General features: G+C 51.7%; 1 protein-coding gene across 3 annotated transcripts in view; it reads left to right on the top strand.

Annotated features, from left to right (window-relative positions):
* Positions 1-24,694, top strand: part of TTBK1 (tau tubulin kinase 1) — a 156,725-nt gene that overhangs the window by 103,027 nt on the left and 29,004 nt on the right. For all 3 annotated transcript variants that reach the window (XM_073339826.1, XM_073339827.1, XM_073339828.1), the window contains 4 exons: positions 1,799-1,953; positions 3,906-4,125; positions 8,690-8,865; positions 16,072-16,630. In XM_073339826.1, coding sequence (XP_073195927.1) covers positions 1,799-1,953; positions 3,906-4,125; positions 8,690-8,865; positions 16,072-16,630 — 1,110 coding nt within the window. The remainder of the gene's footprint in view (positions 1-1,798; positions 1,954-3,905; positions 4,126-8,689; positions 8,866-16,071; positions 16,631-24,694) is intronic.

The raw sequence follows: 24,694 nt of genomic DNA, 5'->3' as shown, positions 1-24,694 counted from the left end.
GTTAAGGTGAATTCGCATGCAATAAGCAATATGTATTCAGCTCTGCCCTCCCCTCCAGAGGTGGGGATGCTAAATCCCTGAACTCCAACGGTGCAAAACCTCACCAACTTGACCCTGCCTCTCTGGTCCCTACCCTCAGGTGTCCCCTGGGGGACTGGCAGGACCTTAGCCCTCCCTCAGCCTTGCTGCTTCTCACAGAACACCCAGGGCAACAACAAGCCCTGCATAGAGCACAGCAAGGGGTCGGTGGGCTGTGTGGATGGAGTGCAGAGCTGAGCTGTGCTGGGCACAGAGAGGGTGGCAGGTCTGTTTAGGGGTACTGTGATGTCCCCAGTTGCTATTTCCATCCCCACAGGGGCAGAGTTAAGGGGGTGTGGTTGGTGCTGGCAGACCCAGGGGTTGAACCAAGTCCTCATCCAGAGTGTTAATCACAGTCCATCCTGGTGCTCTGGCAGCGGGTGGGCTCCCCACACTGACCACAGACTGCTGAGCGCCCCCAGCCCCTGCAGTGTAATTGACTCACCCAGCACCAGGTGAGCAGGCTGCGGCAGAGCCCAGACCAAACCCCAGGTGTCCAGGCCTCCATCCATTGCCTTACAGAGACCATCCTTCCCCCTCCTGCAGCCGCTGTCTCACTCCCTGCACTGAGCTGCCATCGTGGGTGACTTCTTGCTAGGGCAATTCAGCACTACGTCTTACCTGCTGTGGGCAGCAGAGTCCGCGACGTGCATTCAGCCCCCTTACTTCCGTAGGCAGGGCAGCTGAGTGACTGCGCCTTGGGCTGCTGTGTGGGAGACCTGGGGTCTCGGCCCAGCTCTGCCAGCAAGCACGTTTCCTTTTCGATGAGCTGAAAATGAGGGATTTTCCCCCTTGGAGGGTAGGGCTGAAGGTCTTGGTTAATATTAAGCGTACAGCAGTACTAACACCAGTCAGCGGAAGAGAAGACTTGCACTCATATCTGTCTAGCTCCTAGGCCAGGTCACTTTCCCCTCGGTGACTGGATAGGTTGTATGGCAGGGCTCTCTCTCAAGAGTCTGTACTCCGTGCTGGTGTTCCATGCATTGCTCCTCCGCAGCCCGCCATACCACTCCAGAGAATCACCTACAAAGTCCAGGAACTTTGGAATGATCAAGTTCTGGAGCTGGTTCTTGCTGCTAGGCACTAGATCTCAGCTGGGGCATGCCCACGATATTAGTTTTATATGGGTCTTACCCATTATTTTCCCCTATCTCCACTCAAAAAAGCATGATAAAAAGTTACAATTTGTAAAAAGGTCATGTTTGTCAGAGCTGTGTCTCATGAGATACTTTACCAAATGACCCCATGTGTGCCCCATAAACTCCACCTGGGGCCCTAACTGGGCATTCCCATTTCCAGGCTGATCTGAGAGGGGACGTGGCTTTTAGAACAGGCTGAAAGTACAGCTTTCACGAGATAGGCTGATAGAACCTTAGCTACGGTGCAGCTATGCGAAGCCCTGTGATACGGGAGAAAGAGGTATCCACTGGAGCTGGTCAGAAGATTTTCATCAACAGTTTTCTGGCAGAAAATGTTTGACAAATGCAGAATTTTTAATAAAATCATTTCCTCTGTGTGTGGGGGAGGGAAGGTGGGCGAGAGAAATAAAAAAAATAGTTTCCAAAAGACAATTCCAAAACACATTTCAAAATGTCAGAAATCCCCATGAAATGGAAATTGTGAGTTTGGACAAGCTCCGTGCTTCAGGCATTCTTTAAGGCAGCTGTCAGCTGTTACAGATCCTCTACCTCCCTCCTTGTTGCTACGTTTATTCTTCTAGCTGATCATGTCGGTGTTTGAGAACAGCATGAAGGAACGAGGCATTACTGAGAATGAGGCCTTCGACTGGGAAAAAGCTGGAACGGACATTTTATTGTCTACAAGCACCTCCACACCACCACAGCAGAACACCAGGCAGACAGCAGCCATGTTTGGGTGAGTGTTATCATAGAATCATAGAATATCAGGGTTGGAAGGGACCCCAGAAGGTCATCTAGTCCAACCCCCTGCTTGAAGCAGGACCAATTCCCAGTTAAATCATCCCAGCCAGGGCTTTGTCAAGCCTGACCTTAAAAACCTCTAAGGAAGGAGATTCTACCACCTCCCTAGGTAACGCATTCCAGTGTTTCACCACCCTCTTAGTGGAAAAGTTTTTCCTAATATCCAATCTAAACCTCCCCCACTGCAACTTGAGACCATTACTCCTCGTTCTGTCATCTGCTACCATTGAGAACAGTCTAGAGCCATCCTCTTTGGAACCCCCTTTCAGGTAGTTGAAAGCAGCTATCAAATCCCCCCTCATTCTTCTCTTCTGCAGGCTAAACAATCCCAGCTCCCTCAGCCTCTCCTCATAAGTCATGTGTTCCAGACCCCTAATCATTTTTGTTGCCCTTCGCTGGACTCTCTCCAATTTATCCACATGGTCACACCTGTCACGCTGTCAGCAGGTGCTGGACCAAGGGAGAGTCACTGGAAGGAACACTGGCCGTGATTGCCCTGGACAATAGGATTAGGTACAGAAGTGTTGTTCATTTTGCTGTAGAGATGAAGTGTGTGTAATACGGTGTGCCTAAGTCACCGGATCGCACCTGGATCCTGAGCATTTGTCTTCTTGTTGTCACCTTGTACTGGGAACGCTCCCCTGCTTACGCTTTTACATCAGGAGGGTGCTGCACATGATGTGGTGCACGGTCCCTGGTGCTCGCCAGCGGGGTCCACACGCCAGTGCGTGTTACACGGTCCCTGGTGCTCGCCGGTGGGGTCCCGTGACCCTGGGACAAAGAGCTATTTAGATATTTAAAAATGGCCTGGAAAAAACTCCTCTGACAGGAGATTGAAAAGATTGGGATTGCCTGTTTTAGCGAGGTGGTGAATCAGAGGGGCTGTGACAACAGTCGACAGAGCAATGAAGGGCTCAGAAAAGGGAGAGTGTGACGTTCTCTTCTCCCTGCCTCACAGCGTTAGGATAGGGGACAGTCAGTGAAATTGAAAGGTGGCAAATTCATGATGGATAAAAGGAAATGGTTTTTCACAGGATGTGTGATTAACCTCGAACAACTCCTCACAGGAAGTCGCAGAGGCTGGAAGATTGTCAGATGATGAAAGAGAATCCAATCTCTTTCATCATCTGGGTGGCAAGAGTATCTAGCGTTCTAACAGCGAGTGCTAACACGTTCTGGCAGGGATATTAAATCTTGTATTCCAGGGTTTAAACCAATCTCTACCTGTTAGAGATCAGGATAAAACCTAATGTGGGGGTAGATTAACCCACATCTGCCTCCTCAGGATTCCTTCGCCTTCTGCTGGATCATCGGTAGCGACCCACGTCCAAGATAGGAGACTGGAGTAGGGGACCCTGAGTCGGTCCTGTCTGACACTTGCGTGGAATAGACACATGCGGGTGGGATGTTTAGAATCTTCTGAGTGGTTTAGCAGCACAATCCAAGGGGAGGCAACTGGAATTTTCTCTGAAGTCGCCTAGGTGCTTGTGAGAGTCCTGGCATAAATGGATGATGAGCACATGCTCTTTCCCACTGGGTAGGACAACATGGGTAAAGTTTATGGAGCCCTGTCGGCTTAGGGCTAGGTGGACTCTTCCCCTACAGCCGGCTGTTCCCTAATTGTCCAGCACCTTCTCTGAAGCAGGGGTTGTCAGCCTGGAGGTCTGTGAGACGCCCTTCCTTTGTTTGTGGCTAGAGGGGAAGAGGTTTGTGAACTTGTTGGGGCATGGGCTGCTGGCCTGGGAAAGGTTGCGACCCCTGATGCAGTTAGCCTAGCAGCTCCTACATATGGTGGGGGTGCTGAGGCAGGTCCAGGGTGCAGGATATATAAGGGTCCTGGTTCTCTATGTGATCAGTATTGTTGTCCTGTCTTGATGTCCCCCTTAGGGTGGTTAACGTCACTCCAGTTCCTGGGGATTTGCTGCGTGAGAACACTGAAGATGTCCTGCAGGGTGAACACTTGAGCGACCAAGAGAATGCTCCTCCGATCCTGCCAGGCCGGCCAGTGGAAGGGCTGGGCCAGCCTCCTAACATTGCCTTCAACGAGACCGAGGTTTGGGAAGAGACAGACGTGAACCGCAACAAACTCAGGATCAGCATCAGCAAAGTAAGGAACCTTCCTCTTGTCTGGCAGTGAGGTGTGCGTGCCCAACTCAGGCCGTAGATTTAAAACCAGAAGGGACCATTGTGACCATCTAGTCTGACCTCCTGTATAACACAGGCCAGAGAACCTCACCCAGTGTCTGCTGCGCTGAGGGAATTCTTTCTCCTTGCTACAGGAGTGATGCTGTCCAGCTCAAAAACTTGTGGTTGAGCTAATGTGTGTCTTTGAGCCATCCCAGCTCAATATAAGGACTCTACGCTTTGGAAAACTTGCCCCATCCCTTGGGAAGCTGCTTTAGTATGAGACATCTTCTTCATATGTAGGTACTTATAAACCAAGATCAAATCACCTCTTTATCTTCTCTTGGATAAGGTACAAGGCTTGGGCTCCATAAGTTTCTCACTGCTAGGCAGGTTTTCCACACCTCAAATCTTCCTTGTAGCTTCTCTCTGAATTGCACTTCGAATTTTTCAGCATCCCTTTTGATATGTAGAAACCGGAAATGGGCACCGTTTCTGGCAATGGTCTCACCAGTGACTACTTATACAGAGGTAATATCGCCTCCCTACTTGCACCCAATATTTCTTCATGTTAGCCTTATGCCACAGCATTGCACTGGGAAGTCATGTCCACTTGGTTTTCCCCAGGATCCCAAAGACCTTTAATCACTGCTTCCCCAGACAGAGCCCCTATCCAGTACATGTGACCTGCATTCACTGCTTCTAGATGAATGAGCTCAAATTTGGTTGTTTAAAAACACTTATTACTTGATAGCTGCCATCTCATAGATTCATAGATATTAAGGTCAGAAGGGACCATTATGATCATCTAGTCCAACCTCCTGCACCATGCAGGTCACAGAATCTCACCCACCCACTCCTGCGATAAACCTCTCACCTATGTCTGAGCTATTGAAGTCCTCAAATCATGGTTTAAAGACTTCAAGGAGCAGAGAATCCTCCAGCAAGTGATCCGTGCCCCATGCACAGAGGAAGGTGAAAAACCTCCATGGTCTTTTCCCATCTGCCCTGGAGGAAAATTCCTTCCCAATACCAAATATGGCGATCAGCTAAACCTTGAGCATATGGGCAAGATTCACCAGCCAGATACCCAGGAAAGAATTCTCTGTAGTAACTCAGATCCCACCCCATCTCATCAAGTGGTCCAGATCACTTTGTGTCAGTGACCTGTTCCCATCATGATTTACCAACCCACCAATCTTTCGTCATCTGTTCATTACCAAGGTTTTTATATTTTCTTCCAGATCATTAATAAAAATGCCAAATATTTTTGGATCAAGGACCAAGAACTGCAGGACCCCACTAGAAACACTCTCATTGGATGATGATTCCACATTAAGAGTTAGGTTTGAGACCTGTCAGCCAGTTTGAAACCCATTTCACATGTGCCACACTGATTTTTAGTGCTAATTTTTTAATCGGAGCGTCATGTGGTACTAAGTCCAAGTGTATAACATCAAAATGGTTATCTTTATCAACTGGACTTGTGATCTTGTCAAAGAATGATATCAAGTTCATTTGACAAGTCCTATTTTCCATGAAGGCCTGTTGATTGACATGGACTATATTCCCATCCTTTAGGTCTTTGTGGATTGAGACTTATATCAACCTTTTCATGGCTCTGACTGGAATCTGTGGCAGGCTAACCACCCTGTCGCTACCCGGGTCATTCCGTGCATGCCTTTTATATATTGGCATGGCATTAGCATTCTTCCAGGCCTCTGGAGCTACTTAGTATTCCAGGATTTATTAAAAATTAACATCACTAGTCTGGAGAGTGTCACAGCCAACTCATTTTAAACTCTTGGATGCAAGTATTGTGAGCTGGCATGTTTCCTTTAGAGACTGGTGTGTAGCAGAGACAGGATCATACACTAGAATGGGGAAGCTTTGTTTCCATCCTGTCTTACCTTCTTACTTCCATATTGTGGAAACCATATTCCACAAAAATCAGTAACTCCTGGTTCTAAAAGTCACCTCAGCTTTTTCTGTTCTTAAGAGCCACCAAATATACTGCAGTTTTTCCTTCAGGCCTGAGATACCCCTTAGAGACCCTGGCACAGAAAATCCACTTGTGGTTTTCCTTGCGGGTGCTCATTTTGGCTCATGCAGGAGTTATGTCATATTGTTAGTGTTGGAGCAAGTGCTGCCAGTCTCATTTCCCTCTCTGGTCTGCTCCAGTTGGCAGCTGTAGGCATTCCTTCCCAATGGTTTCTTTTACTCGCCATTCTCTGCATTCCCCCTGGATGGTACATACAAGGTACTGGGCCTGGGAAACTCGGCTTCCCCGTCATGCCAGTCTGGGTTCCTTCAGAGATAGATGTGAGTTACACCAGGAGCCTTCATGTCAGAGAGGGCATTCAGACCTCCTTTCTGCACAGTATTGGTCCATCTTGACAGTGCTGAATGCCAGGGCACTGGTGAGCTATGCCATAAGGTCACCCACAGATAAGAGAGGTCTCTTCAGGAGCCAAAGTCTGACCAGGGTGACCCTCCCTCTGTCTGAGAGGGCTGTTGCTTCTTGCCAGTTTCCAGGAGAAGCAGCTGAGGGCCTCCTGCAGGTGCTGAGCATCTGGCGCTCCCAGGGACTTCAACAAAAGTTGTGGTTGCTTGGCACCAAGCCGGGCTGGGGGCTTAGCATCCTGCCCCGGGAAACTCCGGCCTCTCCTTTTTTTCTGTCCGAGAACTTAAGAGCGGCCACACTGGGTCAGGCCAAAGTCCGGTAGCCCATCGAGCCCAGTCTCCTGTCTTCCGACAGTGGCCAAGGCCAGGTGCCCCAGAGGGAATGAAGAGAACAGGGAATCAGAGCTGCAGCGAATCCCGCTTGGCAGATGAGTCCCGGTCAGCCCCTGGGCCGGAGGAGCTGCTGCTGCTCCATATAAGGAAGCTCCCCGCTCTGTGTACCTGCTTCCAGCCTCAGTCCCAGCCTCCTGTGCTGCTTCAGCACCAGACTGACCGCTGAAAGCTCTCCTTTCTCCGTCGCTGGCCTGCATCACTGCTGACCCTACCACCGTGCTCCTGGGCACCCTGTCCTGCAGCCCTGGGGCTGCTCGGACTCCCCACTCTTGTCCCCGCCCAGTTCAGGCAGCAGCCAGACCGTGCCACTGTTCTCCACATCTCTCAGATCCAACCCTTTCTCTCTCTCCCAGCCAGGCCCGCTGCAGCTCCCCGCTTCACTACTGCAACCACCTGCCTCTGGCCTACCTGCTCCCTTCCAGTCTGTGCAAAACCCTGGGCTGAGATCTGCTTCCCGGCTGGCCAAAGCCTCCCATTGGCCTCCCTTTCTCTGCTGCATCAGGCTCATTGGCCTACAGCCCTTCACTACTCTGCCCCTCTCTAATTATCTGCTCTTGTGTCCACTTCCCTGCACCAGCCAAGGATGCCAGGGTTTCTGCTTCTCTCACAAACACCTTCACACGTTCTACCTTGCCGCCCCTTGTGGAGAGAGCTGCCTCATGGGCTAGCCCACGAAATCACTGCCCTCTCCTCCAGACCTACTTCTCCTGTGATCGCTGCAGGAAATTGCCAGCTGATCCTGGGCAGATGCTCAGCAGGGATGGCGGGTTCGTTATTTGGCTATTCGTTTCACACACCGTCTAAATGATTTCTATCCCATGGCATATGCCCAGGGTCAGGCCTGGCTCTGCACACAGAGTTTGTACCACTATGTCTCTTAGAGGGCTGATTTGTCACTGATGGGGTATACCAGTCCCACCTCAACTGTGGATGCAGTTATGCTGCTAAAAAGGTGCCTTATCCTGATCTGGCTTGTTCCCATGCCTCTACAGAAATAGCGATACCATGTATAAAATGTCATTACCCAGGGTAGCTGCATCCACTCTAGGCGGGGCATTATCTGCTGCACAGTTACAGTAGTAACTCTTGTCCTCCCTCCCCAGTTCCCGCCTGCTTGTTACACTCATGTCTTGTGTCGATGGTAAATTCTGTGGGGCAGGGACCATCTCCTGCTGCCAGCACAACAGGGCCCAGGTCAGGCCTGGGCCCCTGAGCATGGCCAGAAGACCAGGGACTACATAACACCCAGCCCCTGCCAGGAAAGCAGCCCTGGCACAGGAACAGGCTCTGGGCAGCCACACCAGGGTCCAGAGCAGGCTGTGTGACAGAGAGGATTCTCCCTTGCCCACCTCCACTCCCTTAGCTGCTGCAAGAGGTTTTTTTTAAAAGCAAGTTCACCCCAAACACACAAATAGATTAGGTTGAGGAGGTACATGAAGCTCAGCCAGAAAAGACCCTCTTCTTCTGAAGTAAGAGGGTCCACACACGGTGTTATTCCAGTACAGCTGTTCTGCTTTAGACTCACACCCTTCCTTCATGTGGAATAGCTTCCATGTGTGGACAAGCCCCTACGTTCCTCTGAGCACCGCTAGCACAGGCCATGAGAGGACAGCTGGGACTGTATTGTTCTGGAAGGAAGAGACAGGAGAGATTCAAACCCAGAGCGAGCGTCCCAGCTGGTGGGCCGTGCTGGGTTCTCCTCCGTGTCTGCCATCAGCTCCTTGACGTTCTCTGTGTTTTCCCCCATACAGACCCAGTGCATGGTGGAAGAGGAACAAAGAAGTGGTGTCTGCCCTAGCTCCCCTATACGGGCGCCTCCAGACTCCCCTACCACTCAAGTGCGCTCTCCGAGATACCGTCGTGTGAACAGCCCTGAGTCGGAGCGCCTTTCCACTGCCGATGGCAAAGCAGATCTCCACGAGAGAAGGTTTGCTCACACACCACAGCATCCCTTTCTGCTTTGCCCTGGGAAATGAAGGGCAAGCGAGCCCAGTGGCCTCCTGCCCTGCAAGGGGTGTGGCTGGATTTGTTACACATTGTAAAGTATTTTTCATCAGCCTCAGTTTGTCTCTCGCTTTTGGTACGGTTATTGGTATGACAGGCTCTGCCGGGGCTGCCGTCGTAGGCTCCTTCTCTTCTTCGCCCCTCTATAAAACCGCCAAGTCTTTCTTGTGAAGCCTGGAGATGTTTGTGCGGAGGACGCCTGGCTGGTTTGCTAGCTGGTATCTTGCTGTCATTGAGAAACATGCCCTGGGTGATGTCAGCTCTTTTACTCTCAGCACGCTGCTGCTCTCCCAGCTGGAAACTCAGCGGGTCCGAAGGCTGGCAATCTAGGGCCATGCCATTCTTGAGAGTCACAGTAGGAAGATGGCTTCGGGGGGAGAGGTTAGAAGCTCTGGGATGGCAGGACAGGTGTGCAGAGGGGTTGCTGGGAGTTTAGGAACAGGAAGTGGGGATCGGGGTCAGTTGCTGGTGTGGGCAGGGAGTCACAGCTGGAAGGGAAGGAGGTTTGTTTGAAGGAGGCAAAGGTGAGTCCAGCAACTGGAGAGTGTTCACAGCATGTGGATGGCAGCAGGTGGGAGTGGACCACTATCCACACAAATATGCCCCACCACTCTGAGAGTTAAATGGGACGCACCTAGACTGGGTTTACCTTGCTGTCCCTGAACGTGCTCGTTTCACCAGTTCACCTCCTGGCTGTGGGAGCACAGAGAAGCGTGCTTGTGTGTACGCACAGCGCACCGGCAATCTGGAGAGCAAGCCCTGACTTCAAGTGGCAAAGGCCACAGGAAAACCTTGTCTGAGATCCGTCGGGGCTCACAGGAAATGAACCGTACAGGCCACAATGAGGAAGGGGAGCAGTTTAGGGTAGAGAGGAGTAGGAAATGAGCGTTCCACAAAGCTCAGCACTGGGGCCATTCTGGTGTGGCTTGGATAGAAATCTGAACCCACTGATGATGCAGGGAGGTGTCAGACACAGGGCAGAGCCAGCAGGCTCCAACACTGGCAAATTCACAACTCCCTGGTCTGCAATAGTGGAGGCTGCAGCCTGGACAGGGCCCTGGGGCGGGGATCTGACTGCTGTGCTAACCAGGCCCACAAAGCTCCAGGAGCCCCTGAGACTCAGTGTCCTGGCATCCCCTGTGCAAACCTGGGATTGCATTGCAGCCCAGTTGCCTTCTCTCAGCAGCTCTGCTTCATGGAGGGAGCTAGGCTGCAGGCCTTGGTGGTGGCATGCCCTTCCTCCTCCCTCTGCTCTTCCTCTTCTCCACTGGTGCTCTGGGCCCAGATTGTGACTTCATGGTCAGTGGTGTGGCCAAACCCCAAATGCTGGGCCCAATCAGGTTCACCCCCAAGTGGCAGGGACTTGCCATGCTCATCGGAGGTCCACATGGATTGGGGAGACAGCTCATGTAGCTGCACGGAAAGACTGAAGCCGGCTCCTCACCGTGCCCCGTGCAGCCAATCTTTCCAATACCTCCTCCTTGGTCAGAAAGGGCGCTGCGGTGTTCATATTCCTAGCTGGGGCTATGAAACCGCCTCCATGAAGCTGTCATGACCGGTGCCTACTCTTCTGAAGGTGCCCTGGCCAGGCTCAGTGCCGTGAACTAGGCTTGCAAGGGGGATTCTGAGGAGGATGAGCTCATCTGGCTATCCACATTTTCCTTCCTCTAGGCTTCCCTGCTGCCCCCGTCACATCCTGCCAGCCTAGAGCAAGTGGTTCTAATGACTCTGCTTTTTAATCCCTTGCGGACCAGCTGCACTCTGCTGGTGCGGGGTCAGTGAGGTTAGTGTGTCTCAGCCTGTGCAGTGTGTCTGGGATGGAGCGTCCCCTTTGGGACCACCTCCTGCTAGAGCCTGCTCTTCTTGGCTCAGCCTATGCTGCTCCTGGAGCAGCCATTGTCTCTCATCCCCTCTGGCTTGTGTGTAAAGGACTAAAGCCCTGAACCTGTCCCATAAAAGGGAATTTGGGCTGTCTGGCACTCTCAGTTGAGAGTGTCCTCATTCACAGGTACTAAAGATTTAGGCCCACATAAACCACCTCAGCAAGAGAAAGTGGCGTGAAGGAGAACAGCTCCATCAGTCCTGGTGCTGGTTCAGACGTGCACACCTAAAGACAGACATCCACCGCTGTTCCCTTCGGCATCCAGATCAGATGATGATATCGTCACTGCCCCAGAGGGATCCATCTTCTACAGTGACCAGGGAAGCACCAGGTCCAAGAGTCCCACCAACTGAGCCACTCCGCATACCAGGGCAGTGTGAGACCTACATCTCTCCAGAGGACATTTTTGCTCTCCCTTATCCCCACTCCCCCATCCTTTCGGGTATGTCTTTATTCAGAGACATCATTACTCCAGAGGAGGAAGCTATACAGAGCATCCAGAGCCTCTCTCCTCTCCCACCCACGAGCCTGGGCACACAACCATCAGTACCATCAGTTCCGCTGGTGGTTCAGGATCCAGCTCTTTCACCCAATGCGTTGGAGGCTCCAGAAGAGGCCCTACCCTACCACACAGGAACAGGCCGAGATAGAAGCCCTACGAGGTCAGGGTTCTGTCCTCTGACCAGATATGACTTTCCAAGAGACAGGTGGTACCCTGTGCCCTGAGGTCCTCCTCAGCTGGCTGATCCTTCACACTAGCATTACTGGGGCTCTTGGGATCCCTATTCTAGGCCTGGAATCAATACATGAGCCTCACTTGCAATCTCCTGGCCAACACTAACTGGCTCCATCAGCATATACAGAAGACAAAGTTGAACCAGATCCAAAGGTCTGGCAGCAGTTTTGTCCTCTTCCCCAGATGAGTTGGTTACCCCATCTTCACACGTCTGCCTGATGACTACAGGCAATATCAAGAGCTCCTACAAAAGGGTGACATTTTAGCTCCAGATACAGCATGAATAGGTTCAGGACCCTCAATATAGATTGCTGGACATCCTGCAACCCTCGGGTCCCAGTCACGTGGCTCTCCTGATCAATGTGACCATCATGGATCCAGCTACAACAGTGTGACACCACTCCTGCTTCTTGTGCTCCCACCCTGACGAGGGCTGGTAAGCACTACTTGGTTTCATCTAAGGGGGCTGAGTTTCTATTCTTTCATCCGCTGCCTGTCTCTCTGATGCTACAGGCAGCCACCAAAAGATCCAGGCTGCAAGGCCTCAAAACTACACCCTGGTACAAGGTGCCAGACAACTTGGCCTCCTAGGGAGAAAGGTCTCCTGTCTCTTTCCAGTTTAGAATTTCAAAGTATCAGGCCCCTACCTACATATGACTTCACTAATTATGCAGAGTTGTTGGGTTTTAAGGACAAGATCCCTCAGGAAGATAGAGCTCAGTTGATGAAGGCAAATGATTGTCCAAAACCACTCTGCAGGCTGCAGTAGATACTGCAGATGCTGCATCCAGAGGTTTCAGAGTAGCAGCCGTGTTAGTCTGTATTTGCAAAAAGAAAAGGAGTACTAGTGGCACCTTAGAGACTAACCAGAGGGATATGTATGGCCATTGTCATGAGGAGAGATTCCTTGTTGCAATCCTCAGGTTTCCCTAGAGAGATGCAGAGTACCATTCAAAATCTGCCTTTGATACAGCTAACACATTCAACGAAGATGGATAAATCTCTCCATTCTCTCAAGGACAATGCTTCGTTCTCTGGGTATCTGTACCCCTGCCCCTACGAGGAAGCATCACAACTGGGGAATAGCGTAAGACCACCTCCTCAATCATTTTACCACCAACGCTCCCAAGTACTCAGCTCCCGTGACATCCACTGCCACACCTCACTCTAACCCACAGCCAAAGAATTACTTATGATGGGAACCTCAGGGCCTGTATCCCTTTACTGATGCCACATCATCCTTCCACTTAGTTTTTTGGAGGCTGCCTTACCCAATTTGCCCTCAGCTGGAGAGCTTTAATAGTAGACAAATAAGTGCTGGAAATGATTCACTAACTGACCAAGTTTCTGTCCACTTTCACCCACAAAGTCCCTTCCTGGGCCTTTTTCAGGGATCAGCCTCCTGCGGAAATGTTGCATCGAGAAGTGGACTCCCTTCTCCACCAGGGAGCCATAGAAAGAATTCCACCTCAACATCAAGGGAAAGCATTCTACCCCCTTTACTTCTAGTTCCCAAAAAGAATGGGGGATGGAGACAGATTCTCGACGTACACAGACTAAATATATTCATCCAAAAATTAAAATTCTGCATAGTCACATTGGCATCAATATTTCCCTCTCTGGAAGAGGGCACATGGTTTGTGACTCTCAGTGTGGAAGGTGCTCAAATGCACATTCACCCAGGCCACAGAAGATTCCTCAGGTTCTTCATTGGTCATGACCATTACCAATTCAGAGTCCTTCCATTCGGGCTAGCTATGGCACCCAGGTTCTTTACAAGGGTCTTTTCAGTGGTGGCAGTGCGTTGACTGTCTTCCCATACCTCGATGACTGGCTTCTGACAGGCAGATCATACAAGGAAGTCCAATTGGCAACCCGATTACTCCTTAATCTACTACCTCCCCGGGAATTGTGTCAGCCACAAAAAGTCCACTTTAACCCCCCACACTAGGTCCATAAATTTCATAGGAGTGACCTTGGACTTGACTGCAGCAAGAGCCTATGTATCTAACAAAAGATTCCATGCCAAGGAGACCCTATAAACCAGGTCACCCTCAGACCGTGAACTAGTCAAAGCTTGCCTCTCCTTCCTTGGCCACAAGGTCTCATGCACACACATGATGTCATTTGCCAGGCTCCATCCTATTGTTGGCAAACCTGGCTTCAGTCCGTCTACTCACCAGAAAAAGTCAGCATCGTTGCCTAAGTAATAATTCTGTCAAGAGTTCTAGCCTCTCTTGTCTGGCGGACAAAGCCCGTAGAAAGTTTGAGTGTGGACTCCTTTCCTCACACCTACATCCTGAAGGGACTTCTTAGATCCTTCCCACCTTTGGTGAAGCCAACCCCTCAATGGGACCTCAACCTCATTCATTCATCTCTCACCAGACCTCCCATTGAACCTTTAGCCACATGCTCTTATGTTCCACCTCTCAGTGAAAGTTGCCTTCCTAGTTGCCATCACATCAGCCAGAAGAATCAGTGAACTAGGAGCACTCATGGCAGACGTACCATACATACCTTTCATAAAGGAAAGACATCTCTTCACCCCCACCTGGAATTCATCCCTAACGTAATTTCAGAGTTGCACATGAGAGAAAGAACCCACTTACCAATTTTTTTTCCCCAAAACTGCATGAGTCTGATAAGGAAAGGCCAATTCATTCTCTAGATGTCTGAAGAGTGCTGGCCTTTTATCTACAAAGAACAAAAGCACTTAGAAAGACGCCTACACTTTGTTTGTCAATAGCAGAGAAATCAAGGGGTCAAGCTCTATTTGCACAGAGACTTTCTAAATGGATCTCTGGCTGCATTATCCTTTGCTACCAACTAGCTCGCATCCCTCTCCTGGAGGGAGAGAGGTCCCATTCCTTCAGAGCACAAGCAACCTCTGCTGCATGTCTGAGAGAGGTACCTCTGCTGGAGGTATGTTGGGCAGCTACCTGGAGCCCCTTGCTCATCATGCTTTGGTCCAGTCTTCTACTACAGACACAGCTGTGGGGATGGCAGTATTACAGTCAGCTGTCACGTCTGCGCCCTCGCACCCACCTTATGTTTGACCATTGCTCGCAAATCTCCCATGTGTGAACTCGACATAGGGACCAACGGACACTGCTACTAAAAATCTCCAGACTCAGGCTCGTGGTGCGCATGCGGACTCGCATGTGAAAGATGGATAGGGAGCACACATCTTGAAGAACCTCCAGTTACAGATAAGTAACCTCCATTTACTTACCCTGCACAGTACCTGGAGTTCTTTGAGATGTGTGCCCCTGTGGGTGCTCCACTCCCCACCCTCCTTTCCCTTTGCTTTAGAGTTTCCTCTGAGGGACTTTGCGGTGGAGAAAGAACTGAGGGCAATTCACCCATGCAGCCCTATATAGCCTCGGTGTAGGGCATGAGGATGCGTAGGGTGAATATGAGGGCCAAATGAGCACTGCTCCTGAAAATCTCTGATCAAAGGTGCATGGGCACATGTGCACCTGAAGTCAAACCCTCATAGACTTTAAGATCAGAAGGGACCATTGTGATCATCTAGTCTGACCTCCTGCACATTGCAGGCCACAGAACCTTGCCCACCCACTGCTGTAATAGACCATAACCTCTGGCTGAGTTACTGAAGTCCTCAAATCATGGTTTAAAGACTTCAAGGTTCAGAGAATTCTCCATTTACACTAGTTTAAACCTGCAAGTGACCCGTGCCCCATAGTGCAGAGAAAGGCAAAAAAAAAACCTGCCAGGATTTCTGCTAATCTGACCCAGGGGAAAATTCCTTCCTGACCCCAAATATGGCAATCAGTTAGACCCTGAGCATGTGGGCAAGACCTGCCAGGCAGATATCTGGAAAAGAATTCTCTGTAGTAACTCTGAGCCCTGCCTATCCAGTGTCCTGTCTTCAGTTGGTGGAGATTTTTGCTACTGGCAGTTGCAGATGGGCCACATGCCATTGTAGACAGTCCCATCAGGTCATCCCCTCCATAAACTTATAAAGCTCAGTCTTGAAGCCAGTTAGGTTTTTTTTTTCCCCACTGCTCCTCTGGGAAGGCTGTAAAAAAACCCTGATATGAAATGAGCATCCAGTATTCCCTCTGTCTTCAAGGCACTTTTGTAGCCTGGGTTAGAGGACTGTCATCAGGTTACGGGAAGCCTGGTGCCAGGGAAACTACAGTGCTACTGTAAACAGGCTGACCAGAAGGAGAGCGGCCTGAAGGGGTGTTTCCCAGTGGTGTGAAACTCCCATATTCTCCTTGTAGTCATTTAAAAGGAAAAGACATGAAGTTGGCCCTAAGCCTGAAGCAGTTCGGAGGGGATTTCTTTTTATCATTGAAGGTTCTAGTTACATATTTTCGGTTAAGCTGGGTGATATATTACTTGGGTGTATGGCAGAGGATTGGGAAGGGATCACATGGGTTTTCTGAGAGACCATGTGGGTTTTGTGTTGGCTCCTAATGTTCTTGTGATCCTAAATCTTGGCTCAGATCTTGGTTTCTAAGGGTTCTTTGTCTTGTTTTCAGATCTCGTGTAGATTTACCTTGTTCCCCTTCGCGGCTGGTGTGTTCCTCCCAACCAGCACAGATGCTGTCCATCGACACTGGCCAAGTAGACCGTCAGGCGAGCGGCAGGATGGATGTGTCTGCTTCTGTGGAGCATGAGGCCCTCAGCAATGCTTTCCGCTCCGTGCCGCTGGCGGAGGAGGAGGACTTTGATAGCAAGGAGTGGGTTATCATTGATAAAGAGACGGAGCTGAAGGACTTTCATCCAGGTGCTGAGCCGAGCACTTCTGGAACTACAGACGAAGAGCCCGAGGAGCTTAGGCCGATTGACGAGGGCGAGGAGAGGAGGCGATTGGGAGCGGAAGCTGCAGTCCGGCCAAAGATCCACGATGGGAGAACATGGGGGATGCAGCCTGTGACTGAGGAGGACAGTTCACACAGGCATGAAGGACACTGTCAAACGGTATCTGACAGCAAACCTGAACAGCAGCCAGGAAGCCCGGCCCAGTCACCGTTACACTCAGCACCAGTTCTCCGACAGCGCAGACGGGAATCCGAACCAATCGGTCCTCAGAGACAGGTAAGACATGCAAATGAACCGCAGCTCACCCACTGCACTGATCTCCTTCTCTGCTCTGTACCCTCTTGGTCTAGCTTAGGAAAGGCGCCATCTGGGCAAGCCCCTGCTACACTCGGGAATTTTGCTGATCCCAGCACTGGTGCCTTTGTAAACCCGCCCTGTTCAGGCTGACATGTCAGAGGTGCTCCCCGTACTGGTCAGATCACACCAGTGCTTGGCATGTCTTGTGACCATCTCCACCTGCTCTAGGTCTGTTTGAGCAGTGTCAGGGCAAGGGTGGGCGGAGGGCAAGGCGCTCGTCATGGCACCTGGGTGCGTCAGAGAGAGCAGGCAGGGTCATCTCTCAGTCCTCCGCCCTGGATCTAGGCAGGCCAGAGGACAGCAGCGGTGGTGCTCAGAGGGTCTCGGATCTGACCCAGTGCCATCTTGGGGCAGGCCCTGGCTGGTGCAGGTCACAAAGCAGCTCTTTGAAAATGAAACTTGGTTAAGAACACGGAAGTGTGTACGTGTCAGTCAGGAACTCTCCTCCCCCCGGTAATCATCATCTGAACAAACACACGCATCCACATACACACCGCAAAGTGGACGCTCAGACCCATTGTTGTTAGGGGTGGGTTGTTTGCAGGAGTGCTCGATAAGTGCTCTGTCTCCAGAAGACATTCAGGAAACGACTATCCTCATGCCAGGGAGAGTACAATGTTAGGGATGGATGTGCGCTTCTGCCAGGGGCTGGCATTTGCATGGCCGTGAGGCTCCCCAAGCAACAAACTGACCCAGGGATGGTCCCAAAGACATGCACAGGACATAGTAAGGCCACGCCTTGCCCCATGGGACCCTCCCTCAGGCCAGTGAGCAGTCCCAGGTGGCCCATCTCCTCCCAACACCTCTGCAGAAATGTGTGCCGCGGTGTGGGGCTGTAGCCACTGTGGGCAGGCTGGAACCACTGGAAACAATCACTGGACAAACCGCGTCAGGGTGACAAGGCCAGGCGCCCCTCTGGGTTCTGTTCCCGTAGAACCTGTGTCAGCTGTAAGGCCCCACAAGGGCTTAGAGACATGCAGCCAATACACAGAACCCTGGCAACATCCTGTCTGCTGTGCATCCGCTCCCGGGAGCTGGGCCTACAGTTATGGGCGAGGGGTCGCTGGGGACAGATACAGCAGTAGCAGGAGACCTGGAGACAATGGGCTTGTGGGTGACTTGCTTCTAATGTGCCAAGTGGCCCCAGTCTCCAGCAGGCTGTCAGATGCAGGCTTCTCCCATGTTCCTTGTGCACCAAATTGCCCCTTCCTAGCTGCTCCTTGAGTGCCCGGGCTTGGATCCAGGTGTGTGGCTGCTCAGCGCTGCCGGCCAGTGCCAGGTTTGGTTGAATGGTTGGTTTCCCCTCTAACTTACAGCCATGCTTAGATCGTACAACTGCCTCTCAGTGCACAGCACAGCTCTGAGGGGAGGAGTGTGCACTGGGCAGTCACGCAGCCATCTGTGGACTCCTGTGTGAGACGTGAATGGGTGGGGAGGAGAAAGGCAGCTGGGAGGAAAGCTCTCCGAGCCAGCCCGCTGGTGGAGGAAAGGAGCTGTGGAGAGCCAGAGTAGAGCTAAGGGCCCTGACCCCCACATGCTTTTATCCAGCCCTCACTCATAAACATCTGGTGGGACTTGGCTTGTGCCAGCCTGGCAGCTGACTGTTCTAACAGTCCCGGCAGCACTTGGTGAGTGGAGGGGCTCCGTCAACCCAGTATGGCCTGCGTACCATGAGCTAACTCAGAGGAGAACTCCAGGAATCCTGTGAATCTGTTAAAGCTCTGACCAGACATCGTGCATGCGAGTGAATCGTGCTGAGCCATGCAGGGTGTCTGAGGAGGTGCAGCTCACTGCAGTACCAGCTGGCAATAGCCACAGGTGGTGGTGTGTAGATACAGGACCCACTCCTGGTCCCGCTGAACTCCCTTGGACCTCTGTGAGCCTGGCCTCCAGTTCTATTTGGTACTTACATGTGAGATTAGCTGCAATCCTGTCTCCTTACAGCGGTACCTTCCTGGAGTTATCCATTCATCTATCGCGCTACCGTCCTGTCCCAGCATCTCCCAGGTGCTGGCAGTCTCTCACTCCTCCTCACCAAGAGGATTAGACTGCCCTTATGGATGACTGAATTTATCAGAATGCGGTTGCTGCTAGTGTGTGTGAGTGTGTGTGCGTGCACACAAGTGCTACTTTGTGTGTTCGTGAGCCTGGCTTTCTGTTACTGAAGCAGGAAGGAGCCTTTATCCAAACCCAGATAACAGACTCCAAAAGTAAAAATGTCTCAAAGCAGCAGGTTAAGTGACTACAGCCTTCCAGTTGCCGCCCAGGATAGAAACACAAATTCATGTGCGCTCCAGGATTTTGGCTACCGGTCCCCTCTGCACACTTTGGCATTTCTTGTAGCATGTTCCTCATTCTTGCCAGCGTGCCAGGAGCTGTACATGAAGCGGATAAAAACAGTCTCTGTCTGAGGAACTGACACAGAGAGGAGAAGACATTCTGCATAGCCCATGGTGCTGTTAGCTATTCTTCTTCTTCATCTTCATCTTTCCCAGATACACGTCACTGAGTTGGAGAGGGATTTTTCATGACCTGTGTCTCTGGGTTTCATGGAAGAATTGATTCTTTAGGACAGATTTGAATGAGCAAGAGGCCTGGTGCAGTAGAACTGGGAGTTTGGTCCGTGCACAAGGAGCATGATGAAAGGAGGCACAAAGCCATGGGTAGGAGAAGGAAGAAGGGGGATAAAATCATTGACACCCCAAAGAGTACAAGGTAGGAGGTGACAGTTGATGCAGGCAGAGCTGTGCATTGCCTAGGGGGAGAGGATGAGCCGCTGAGCTTGATGCTCAAGGCAAGGGGGAGTCATAGGAGGGATTCAAAGAGGAGAGTGATGAGGGAATTGGGATGGGGGAGGAAGCTGCAGTAATCACAGTGGGATATGTCCAGGGCAGGGACATGTCTGAGCTGCTGGGATGGAAGGGAAGGGTCCTGGAGGGAGAAACAGCAAAGCTAATAATAGCTAGGGTGTGAGGGAGGAGCTGAAAATGCTCTGAAGCTCCTGGCCCTGCGAGATGGCGAGGAGAGTGGTGGTGATATGGCCGAGGAGAGGGGCAGAAGTGGGGAGTAGGTTGTGGAGGATAAAGAGCCCTGTTTTGGCCGTGTTGAGTGTAGCCTGGCCGTGAGCTACTCAGGTGTTGTCAGAGAGACAGGCACAGGGCTGGGCAGAGGCAAACACATGGGTGATTGAATCCTCAGCACCGATATGGTACCATGGCTGAATCCATGCAAGCAGATGAAGCCACTCCGGAGTAAGATGTGCAGCTAGAAGATCAGGGGACCAAGGACAAAGCCGACAGGGAGCAGAGACAGGACCTACTAAGGGATGCTGGAAGTGCAGTCGAAGAGGTGAGAGGAGAACCAAGAGCCAGCAGAGCCATGAAAGCACTATGCAGTGTTGTGTGCACTGTTAACAGCAGCCAACCTTCCCCCTAGAGGTGGCCGCAGTCAAGCATTTGACAGGTGGGAAGTGCCAGGTTTATGGTGGTTTGTGCAACCTTAATTCTGCCCCTTTGTGTGCCTGTGCTGTGCACTGAGTGAGGCATGGTCCTGGGGGAAAATAGTGGGTGCTTATGTAATTAAAGGCCGTCTCCTAGCGCGTGCACACAAGGGGCCAGAACTGAGACTGCACAGGCAGCTCTATATCTGGCATGTCATGAGTTTCAACTGCTCGGCTCTGCAGCCTGGCTATCATTCTTTTGACACCCCCTTTTTCTGGAATGTCCTGGGTTATCTGTAAATGGTAAAAATAAACCCCATTGTATGCAACTGAAACAGGGCAGGGTTTGAGCCCCAGTCCTTGAGGCCCCAGCACAGGCCGCTGTCCGTGGAGCTACAGGGCTAGCGGCATGAGACGGCTGCTTTTCCAGGAGGAGGATGGGCCTCTGGTGCCCTGTGGTGTGTCTGGGGCGTAGCCAAGAGGATCCCAGTGCAGCAGTGAGAGACTCTTGCCCCACATGATAGCACCAGAGTGAGGTATGGACTGTTGGGGCCATGTGCTGGCTCCAGAGGGATGGCTGGAGGGAGCCCCGCTCAGCTCTCTCTTCCCTCTGCCCCTGGGATTGGAGGACTTCCTGCCCCTTGTGGTGCTCTCAGAATGGGGCATGGGCTGCTGGGGCCATGGACCAAGTCCAGTGAGGTCAGGTGCAGGGGAACATGGTACAGGTCTCTCCGTCCCACCCCTGCCACTGCAGTAGTTGTGACAGCTCCCAGGCATTCCCAGTGTGTGCTAGGCATCCTAAATACCGGAGCCCCGGCTGGCTCCCCACATGTCCATGCATATCTATATAGACAGACTGCACACACCCATGAATCACGACACTGCTGAAATGCAGTCGCAGCCAGGGCAGTGAAACAGGAAAGCTGTTCAACATGCCTGGAAACAACATGCATCGGTTTAGGACAGGAAGTGAAGGGATACCAGGGGCAGCTAGAACTGCAGGGGGAAGTGAGGATGGGAGAATATAATTACCCTATTTGGAGCTTTGTCAGGACCGTGGGGTGCCACCCAACTCTTGTGAAATGTGTCGCAAGACCCTGTAACGACCACACGGAGAAAAGAGAGGAACGAAGGAAATGGTGGGTAATGCCAAGCGAGCAGGAAGAGACTTGGGTAGGGGCTTCTCTTGTGAGAAGGACTCTGCGCATTCCCCGGCTTTCCTCTGACGTGCATTTGGGTGGATTTTCCTTGGTGAGTTATTTTCAGATGTTCATCAACACATTCAACATACCTAGTCAGCCAGCCCCTCCGCCTGCTGTCTCTGCCCAGACCCCAAGAAGACTCACCTTCTTTCTAGTCACTTGCACCGAGCTGAGCTAGCCAGATAGTCTTCCCTGTAAACCGTGGCCATGGGGCAGAGGCAAGACAGGCCCCACCAGGGCTGCAGGGGCCACTGCGGCACCTCCTGTCCCTCTGGCCCCCATTCAAAATAAGTGTCCACTGCCTCTGACATGGGCCACTCTTTGCTTGTCTGCCTCAGTAGGTCTGATAAAGACTTTTCCTGCAGAGCCTCTGCTGCAACCGTCCTGTTTCTTTGCTAGTCCTGCAGCCGTTTGTTTGCCTGTGGCTGTCGGGCAGGGGACGTCATGCCTGGTGCATCATTGAGAACTGTAAGCCAGGGCTAAACAATGTAGAAAAAGCAACTTTTTAACATCATGCCTGGTGAACAGTGCTGAGGAGTCGATGTGTGGCTGGCGTAGGGGGAAAGGGGCCTTGTGCCTCCTAGCCCCAGGGCTGCTGGGCCCAGCTCAGCCCAGCCCACACTGCAGGCTACATGGAGTTTCTATACAGCCCTGAGGGCTGCCCAAACTTGTGCCTTTGGGTGATCACAGCAGCTCAGAGCAGCCAGGGCACAGGAATGTGCTGACTGCCCCCACCCCCTGCCTCTGGGGGTGCCCACCCAAAGGGCTTCCTGCTCCTAAGGAAGGTGCAGAGCCCGCTGTCTACTCCCACAATGGACCTCCCGCAGCAGGGCTGTTCCCTGAGAGGGAGGGGACTCATGGACTTTGGCACACTGCTTGGGCTGGCACAAAGGAGCCGTGGCACAGAGGTGTTTCCCTGGGCTTCCTTGGTGGGTAGCAAAGGTACTAACGAGGTGGGTTGCGGCTGGGAGTTGGGGTCTGGGAGTGAATTCCCATTTCTAGACACGGATGTGTGAGTCTCCTGGCACTTACATGCTTTAAACCCACCGGAGTCACAGCTTGGAAAGCAGGGGGGCCCCAGCCCAAGTGCACGGGGAACCCCAGTGCTCACAGCCAGCCCCAGCTCTCTGACAGTGCTTCACAGTTGCTCTCTACAGGTCTCCTCCTCACCAGAGTAAGCTCCCATCTGCTCCCTGACACCAATCCCCAGAGACAGCCTGGGAGAACGGACGACTAACAGTTTGCCCTAAAGCTCCCCAAATCCGGGCTCTGCCAAACCACAGCTAAGAAACCCTCCTGCAGATAACCCTGCCTACTGAGATCTTTCCACTGAGAGATCATTGCTGAGAGATCACTGGGGGCTGTTCGCTCCCAAACTGTGATGACCATAACCACCGTGGCATCACGTAGGGAAGGGGGTGTCTCTCAGGTAGCCAGGACCTCAGTCATTTAGGGCTTTATTGATCACAACCAGCACCTTAAACGTCACCAAGAAATCATCTGGTATCCAGACAAATTGTGGTCTGCCCTGGAGTCCCGGCTGCAGAACCTGGACACCACGTTCTGCATTAGCTGCAACAGCAGCAATCAGAGCTTGCTGGGACTAAGAGGTGGATAAAGGGCCACGCTTCCAGAAAAGGCACGCTGCTCCCTTATTAGACACAGCTGAGAAGCTCGTGACACTGAAAGTACTGAAGGGCAGGCGCAATCCATCCGTTGGGGGTGCTGAGATAACTTTGTCCTGTTCCGCTTACTTCTCCCCTCCTATAGGCATTAAAACTGTCCTGGTTAGCTTGGGCTCCTTTGGGCACCGAGTTATTCCACCAGCAGGATCAGGCATCAGCTAGGACTGTGTGCCACCAGCATACAGAAGACCTCACATTCACCTTCTTGACAACCCCATCCGCATGTTAACCAGAGGGGGGAGGACAGAACTGTCTGGTGCTTTGCTAGGGTCTGCGAGCATGGCAACACACCTCACGCACAGTGGCAGTGAAGACAGCTGGTAGTCTGGAAAGAACTGGCATGGACATGTTTATCTTTATCTGCCACTGGCAGGAAGTTATCAGCTAATTCCCTAGCAGAGTTCCTGTATGATACCCACCGCTACCACCCAGCTCTATGTGTAGGTATATGGGTGTTGGAGTATGGAGTATGTTGAGGGGATTACAAACTGGGGTTAGCTCAGGGGCTCTCTCTGCGGCCTCTGCCTATGGATGCTGGTGGAACAGGGCTGGTGCATAAATAATGATGCCCACAACTTGAACACTGCGTGCACTGCGTGGTCATCCCATCTCAAAAAAGCTCTATTGGAATTGGAAAAGGTTCAGAAAAGGGCAACAAAAATGATTATGGGTATGGAATGGCTTCTATGTGAGGAGAGATTAATAAGACTGGGACTCTTCAGCTTGGAAGAGAGACAACTAAGGGGGGGATAGGATAAAGGTCTATAAAATCATGACTGGTGTGGAGAAGTAAATAAGGAAGTGTTATTTACTCCTTCTCATAACATAAGAACTAGGCATCACCAAATGAAACTAATAGCAAGTTTAAAACAAACAAAAGGAAGTATTTCTTCACACAACACACAGTCAACCTGTGGAACTCCTTGCCAGAGGATGTTGTGAAGGCCAGGACTATAACGGTTCAAAAAAGAACTAGATAAGTTCATGGAGGATAGTCCATCAATGGCTATTAGCCGGGATGGGCAGGGATGGTGTCCCTAGCCTCTGTTTGCCAGAAGCTGGGAATGGGTGACAAGGGTGGATCACTTGAGGATTCCCTGTTCTGTTCATTCCCTCTAGGGCAGCTGGCATTGGCCACTGTCAGAAGACAGGACACTGGGCTAGATGGACATTGGTCTGACCCAGTATGTCCGTTCTTATGTTGTTTTTCTTTTTCAAGTTTGTTTTCTGGAGCGTTTGTTCTTCTGGGTGTGGTTGAGAGCTGAACGTGGTGTGTGTTGTACCGGCAGAGCAGGGGCAGTGCCTCTTTGCCCCCCCCCCACCCCCCCCACAGTCCCCTTGCCCTCGTGGTTCCTAAAAGTCCCCTGACCCTACCTCATGCTCTCACTACTTTGCATCCTCTCTATAACTCTTGTGTCATGCAGCAGGTGCCTGGGAAGTGGGGTGTATGAAGCAGGCGTGTGGGGGCGTTGACTTTCTGTCTGAGTTGCCGCGCAGACATGTCTGCAACTGGTTCTGCCCTGTCGAGTGTAGGTGTGAGCACCTTGTAGTGCAGGCTGTGAACACACGCTGGCTGGTGGGTTTTTTGTTTTTAGCTGCCTGGGTTGGTTCATTGGAATCTCGGACCCCGCTCTGGAACAACATTCCTGAGAGACTA

Source organism: Lepidochelys kempii, chromosome 3 (genome assembly GCF_965140265.1).
Source record: "Lepidochelys kempii isolate rLepKem1 chromosome 3, rLepKem1.hap2, whole genome shotgun sequence".
Taxonomy (NCBI): domain Eukaryota; kingdom Metazoa; phylum Chordata; order Testudines; family Cheloniidae; genus Lepidochelys; species Lepidochelys kempii.
The sequence above is the reverse complement of the archived record's forward strand: the minus strand, read 5'-3'. Positions and strand labels throughout refer to the sequence as shown.